The sequence below is a fragment of the Galeopterus variegatus genome, unplaced genomic scaffold, assembly GCF_000696425.1.
Source record: "Galeopterus variegatus unplaced genomic scaffold, G_variegatus-3.0.2 Scaffold1974, whole genome shotgun sequence".
Taxonomy (NCBI): Eukaryota; Metazoa; Chordata; class Mammalia; order Dermoptera; family Cynocephalidae; genus Galeopterus; species Galeopterus variegatus.
The window spans coordinates 30,556-37,706 of NW_007728085.1; the positions used below are offsets into that span (position 1 = coordinate 30,556).

General features: G+C 35.8%; 1 protein-coding gene across 1 annotated transcript in view; it reads left to right on the forward strand.

The window, feature by feature from the left end:
* Positions 1-1,701: 1,701 nt before the first annotated feature.
* FGF2 (fibroblast growth factor 2 (basic)) overlaps positions 1,702-7,151 on the forward strand; it is a gene marked incomplete at its 5' end in the record, with an annotated part of 14,342 nt that continues 8,892 nt past the window's right edge. Inside the window, one exon of the mRNA XM_008579893.1 lies at positions 1,702-1,812. Within this exon, the coding sequence (XP_008578115.1) occupies positions 1,702-1,812 (111 nt within the window). The remainder of the gene's footprint in view (positions 1,813-7,151) is intronic.

Below are 7,151 nucleotides of genomic sequence, written 5' to 3' on the forward strand. Positions count from 1 at the left end.
ATCTAATTTACTTTAGAGCTATATACAATGATTTGCTCATAATCATTAAGATAATTTTGGTTATGTTGATAAAAATAAAGCTTAATTTCTACATTTCCCAGTAATGTTGTGAAAAAGACTTTATGCCCTTCTTTTTTAGGTTTCATGTCTTGATTACATTCCTTTTAGTTTGTATTTTCTAAGATTCCATAGAAGAATTTTGCCTGGGTAACTGAAGGCTTAACTGATGCTGTGCTCTGAAATCCAGGGGTGACTGGCACACAGAGGAGATTCACATATTAAATGGCCAACAAAAGTCTAGGATCTTTTGTTTTTTGTTTTTAAATGTAAATTCTCAAACATTAACGTAGTAAGAACAGAATACCCATGCTGTCAATAACTATTGACACAGGTGAATCTTGTTTTATTTATCCCGCCCACCTTATAAAACATTTATTTATTTATTATTTTAAAGCCAATCCCTAATGTTTTCCAAATAATATTATGCTGATTTCTAAAATTTTGAATTTTCATTGCTTTTATCTTTTGCTCTCAAGAATATCCTAGATATATTCATAGAGTATAGGATGACCTATGATAAAATTTGTTCTGGGACTGAATAATTTGATAAACACTGTATACATGATCACCTTATGGTGATTTACAGTGTAGGTTATGATAAGCGAAGTTCTGAGAAGTTTGGCAATAAAGAGTTAACTTGGCTTACCCAAGAATTTCCTAAATTTATTTGACCCAAGAATCTATTTTCTATGTAACATCTTTTAGCCAAAATACATTTTGGGTGATGTTGTTCTAGGCAGGTGAATGCTGCCTGTGAAGAGCAAAAAAGAAATATTTAACTTCATTTTTATTTCAATTAATTAGATAATTATTTGTCCATATTGCATTATCATCATAAGCAAATACCTATTTTTTGTTTTCCTACAATCTGCTTAATATTGATAATGTAGTGTAACTGATAGGTCATCCCCCTCAGGATCTTCTGTTCTGAAAATCTTTTACCATATTGTATAAACAAAGTAACGAAGCATTTTTTTTCCTAGTAGATAGATATTTGAGAGCGCCGAATCCTAACCACTAGACCACCAGGGACGTTAGATAGATATTTGAAAAAAAAAAAAAAAGCTATACATCAAAACTTCTCCATAAGGAAAGATAAATACATTGGTATTGTATTGAAGAGGAAGCTAGAAATAAGATGTGCAGAAGTCAAGGGAATACAGCCCCGAATACAATAGTGAACAATTAGATTGTATTTTATTTGTGAAGAATTGGTTAAAAATGACTTTAAAGAGTTTAAACTTAGGCAGTAGTATGGAAACTTTCACAAATGGTTTACATTAAAATACTCTCAAAATTTATGTATTCTTATAATATATTCACTGAAAAAAATGTAAATAACAGAGCCAAGTGGAAGCTAATTGCCCAACAAAGGAAACAGTTTTCCACCCTGTCCCCCATCTCTGTTCACTGTGACATGAATGACAAGGAAGTCATGAGGCACTGATGCTCTAGGGGATCTGCATCTCATCCTCTCTAATGTAGCTTAGTTGACATCTGCCCCCTGCTCCCTGTCCCCTGTAACCTTGACAATACTCCGGAGGGGATTCATTGTTGCTTGGGCATCTTTTGTCTTTATATTGCATTGATGTTGTGGAGATGGCTCTTTTCTCTATGGTGCTACAAAGGTAATTTTTCCCTATTACAGTCAAACTACAACTTCAAGCAGAAGAGAGAGGGGTTGTGTCTATCAAAGGAGTATGTGCGAACCGTTACCTTGCTATGAAGGAAGATGGAAGATTGCTGGCTTCTGTAAGTAATGCTTTCTGTTTTTGCAGTTTTTTTCCTGTTAGCTTTTATTGCTGTTTATTTACTAGCACTGATATTTAGTAAATCTTTATTAAGGGCTTTACATGTATACCATCATTTAATCTCCATATTCACTGTATAAAATATTCTCTTTATTTCACAGGTCCAAAAACTGAAGTTCTGAGGGAGTAAGTAAAGTAACCAAGAAAACACAGCTCATATGAAGTAGAAACTAGATTGGACTTGGACAGTCTTTATTCAAAGCACGAGCTCTAAATCACTTCACTGTACTCTGCAAAGCTGTTAAACTATATTTAAAAAAAATTTCCATATACTGTGCAGTTGTTCAAAGATTGGTGGAGATGGATGTGTAAAATTTTGATTATCAGTTTTTCAGTTTCTTCTTTAGAATTTTCCATATACTGTGCATTGGTGGAGATGGATGTGTAAAATTTTGATTATCAGTTTTTCAGTTTCTTCTTTAGAATTTGACATACAAAACACTTGCAGTATAGAATACTAGTTGAGAATATGGTTTTTTACCCTGGGTACAAATGTTGACTCTACCACTTATAAGTTGTGTGTTCTTGGGCAAATTATTCTGAGTTAGTTCCCTCAACTGTAAAACAGAAACAATAATGATCCTATCTAGTTGGGTTTTTGTGAGGATTTAATTAGACACTATATATCAAGTGCCAAAATCAATGACACATAATAGATTCTCAAAATTGTTACTTCCTCCTCATGTTACTTCTCATTTATATATGTCACAATGGGGGCTTTTCTTTTTTACATTTTATCACAGCTAGTCAGGCATCCTAGATCCTGGCTAGTATTCTTTCCGCTAGTGCAGGCTCCCTGTCAACTTCGCCATTATTATCAGAACCAGGATTGTACATCTGTTGAGCATACCCCATGCGTAGGGAATGGTGTAAGAAAATAAAGAAGTCTAAAAGACACAGATCACCTTCCTGTTTCCTTGGGGGAGTAGACGGGACATGTATGTAAAAGTGTATGTGTATACCACAGCTATTATACCAATACGAGTGGCCAGTTTAAACTCTATAACTTTCCTCACAGAAGGGATCTAATAATACTAAAAAATCGTGGTGTTTTGAACTGTACAGATATTTTTTGAAATGTTTTTTCTGTACGAAGTCCTTTGGGTTTTCAAAGGGTGCCATAACAGATTTAGAGAGAAAAGGATATTTTCACTCATCCCAATTTCATATTGATTATCTGAAAAAGAAACAGTTATGTTGATGTTACCAATTAATGTTGATTTTTGCAGTATAAATAGCAAGTCCGGATGCAGTGCGGCTCTCAATTTTGTGGGGAGGAGGATAGTTGAATAAATTGTAGAATCCTTTTCAAGAACAGCCAATACTTACTGAGAGTGTGCAGTGTGCCACATGCTGTGGTAGGCATTGGACTTATAAAACTGAATATCAAATGACCTCTGTCTTTAATGAGTCACAACCCAGGGGAGGGCGAAGTGTAAATAAGTACTTGTAATACTGTGTAAGGGTTTTCATGAGTTACCTCTTTATTTTGCGTACATGCATAGTAATATAGGAAAGGATTAGAAGTATTATGACATAGGAAGTAATAAAGGAAAAGAAGTGATTAAACTTGCCTAGAATTGGGGGAGATGACTTATAAGTAGAATTTTAGATGATGTAGAGGAAATAGTTCAGTAGGCAGTCAGGGAGCACAAGGAATAGAGATGAAGGTATGGATAATTCTAGGACATAGAACATGCAAAGGCATGGATGCAGAAAGCTACTTGGTATGTCTCTAGAATTACAGGAATTCACTAATGCTGGAGTGTAAGTGCAAAGAAAATACAAGGTAGGAGGGAAATAAGATTGGAGAGGTAAATAGACTGCCTGGTGAAGGGGCTTATACACCATGCTGACTATAAGCAGTGGAGAGCCATGAAGAGTTTTAAGAAGAGACCTGTTTAGTTGAATTTGAGAAAGGCCACTCTGGCAACAGTGCAGAGAATGGATTTGAGGGGGCCAAGACTGGTGGAGAGAGACCAGTCAGAAAGCCTCTGTAGTAGTCCAAGCAAGTGATGACGAGAATCTGGCAATAACAATAGGACATAGAAGACTGAGTAAAGTGCTAGCATGTGTGATTGATTACATTTAGGTTTGAAGTTAAGGGAAAAGTTAGATGGCTTCCAGGTTTCAGGTTTGTATGAGAAGGTAGATCAGAAAGGTGAAGGAGAAAAAGAGCACATTTTGGGAAAAGGTAATAAGTTCACAGTTAGACCTATTTAGTTTCAGTTGCCTAAGGGAAATTCAGGTGAAGATGTTCCCCAAGTAGTTGGAATTATAAACCTGGAGCTTCGAGGCAAGTTCTTTGTCGATATATGGATGTGAGTATCATCAGCATATAGGTGGAAGTTAAATCAGGGGAATGGATAAGTTTTTCTAGGTAAAAAATATAGTTCTAAAAGATGGACTACTTGGGACTTTCACTTCTTCCACTCTATTCTTATCTTTTTTCTACCAATCTGTTGTCAAGAGGTGATGTAATACTTGGGAATCTACCAAAGTAGTATTTTAAATATTTCCCAGGATGGTGAATCAATATGTAATTTTAGATGATCTTGATATTGTAGTGTAGAGAGAAGAAGAGAGGTCCCAACCACTACCCTTCTCACCTTAGGAAGTGACAGATCGCTGTAGCTTCTGCAGTAGTAGTGTAGGTTTGGCTACTGACAGTGAGAGTGGTAGAGAAAAGAAAGGAGATGCGTACAACATTTGCTTCTGTTATAACTAACAGTGGATAACACTAGTCAATGGCCTTTTCTACGTCTGTCTTAATCTGGCTCAGTGCTTGAGATTAGTTTTTATCGTGTGGTCTTATACTTATGATTAGAAGATTCAGTAACCTAATAATCATGATGGCCCTGTAAGATAGTCATTGGAGAGGCTGTTCATCTCAAGAACATAGTCTGGAATACTAGTATGGTATATCTATAGTGATAAAAAGCCCTGTAGTTGTCAAAAGTGATGAAGACAGAAGCTACTCTACCTAAAGTGCATCTCTTAAACTACTAGGATACATAAAAGAGGAAACAAATTAAAGAACGAGAGAAATGTTTACAGAATTTTCTATGAGTTAGAATTCAGAGAATTCTGACTTTTTCTCTTGGCAGATAGGCATTAAGCTTCCTAAACTGTTGATTTTGTACCATGAAGCACAAAGTGCTATAAAATAAATAGTTTTCTAGTTTCTTCCTTAGCTAAGCAGGAACATTCACAAGATTAAGGTCTAGCATTTATTTAGTCTTAAATGTGTTTTTATCTCCTTGGATGTGTTAACTCTTCCTGATGCAATAGATTTCCACCAAATTGATGCAGTAAGAATTAATTCAGCAATGTTTAGAAATTTATGACAAAATCTCTGTAGGGATAAAGCCACAGCTGTTACAAATAAACAAAAAGTCAGGATTTATCAGTTTCCTTTGAGGAATGGCACCATAAGATGTTACACTTCCCTCTGTGTAATGGAAACGAAAAAAAGGAAAGAATTACTCAAAGCACCGTGAATGATACCTAGAGGGACTGCAAAACTCATCAGGGGCCACAGCCTCGATTCAAAATTAGCTTTTCTTTTTATTGTCAAGACAAGGAAGTTTCACAAGAAAAATCAGTTGATTCAATTATCAAATAAGGACATAAAAATAAAGGCAGTGTTACAGAAGTTAATTATGGCTAAGTATAGCTTAAAAAACGGAAACTAGTAACATCAGTAAAAGTAACAATGTGACATTCCAGAATGCAATTTGTGAAAAGCTAAATCGATCCACCAACAAACAGCTTGCCCTCAGCAAACATTTTCTTTTCCACATATTTTCCTACAGCAATTACCTTAGCATATTTAAACAAGAATCAAGCAGCTTTCTCAACATATCTTAACAACAATCAGCAGGTTAAATAGTCAATAGTCCTTCCAGCCAGAATGGGACCAGCGACCTAAAATATTCAGAGTACACAATCCCATCCCTGAACAGTGATTAGAATTGATTAGATGGGCTTTTGCCAAGCTATCTGTGGACTTTGGTCCTCTGCTCAAGGGCTTTAGCCCCATGCATGCATTTAGCTAAGAATCCTATTCTAAGATCAAAGGAGAATCAAGATTTCTAACCCCTCAACAAGACCCAGTTGTTGTATCTTTTTATATTCCAGTTCCCATCATAGGACCTATTCCTGCCACACTCTCAAGTTAATCTCTAGTCTTACCATCCAATTTGTGGTTTGCTGCCATGCGTTTTTAGTAGCAATCCTATCTCTTTCAAATTCTTCTGGGTGGGCTGTGTCAAGCTTCAGATAAAATAGTAAGTGCCCCCACCTCAGAACCAAAGAGGTGGTGTTGGTGCTTCAGTAAATGCCATATTTCTCTCTGAGTCAGATCCATAGACATCGAACTGTCAACATTAGCAACTTAGGGCATTAGTCCAGTGTTCTGATCAGTAGCCATTATTTGGGGATACATATGTGCCTCATAACCTGGAGAAACTGGGATTTATGAACTTGCACTTGCCAAATGCATAATCCTTCCTACTACTCTTTTACCTGGCTCCATTTCAGACTGCTGAGTTATGGCACATCCCTGGATTCTTCTGCACATTACTCTGCGTGTGATTCCTGCAGTGATTTTTAAACATTCTAGTTTCCTCTCAGAAAGAAGAGTACTCTGGATACCAAGTACTCTGGATACTCTGGTTTCTAAGAGTTATGGTAGGTTGATTATTACCAGTTAGAGTATGAAAAAAGACTAATTTGTGTCCCATTTTTCCCGCAGTGCCATCACATATTAATGGTAAGAATGCATTCAGGTTATAGATTTCTTGATGTTTGAAAATACTTCTTAAGGGTCTTTTTTCTCCTTTCGAAGCTGGGAAATATGAGCATTCAGAGAATAACTATATTTAACTGTCCAAGCCTATATTTGGAGGCTGAAGTTGAGTAGTTTTTTAATACACAACAGACTTCTTACTCCATTCCATAGCAGAATAAATCTTGTTGCTATGAGCAACAGAAGCCCAGAACAAACATTAGAGATTTATGATATCTTAAGTGTTCACAAAATTGTAGATTTTTTTTTAAATTGCATAATGTGAGGTTAATTGTAGTTTTAAGTTTAAATGACCAAACAACCTCAATGTTAGCACTGGTATGAAAAATCTTTGACTGGTCTTCATCTACTAGAACGTTGCACATTGTTTTTTACATAGTGCTATATAGATCATGATCCCCTGAACAAAATATCTCAGTAAGTATTAGAATGTAACTTATGTTAATCCACAATAGTGAAATGTGAAAAAA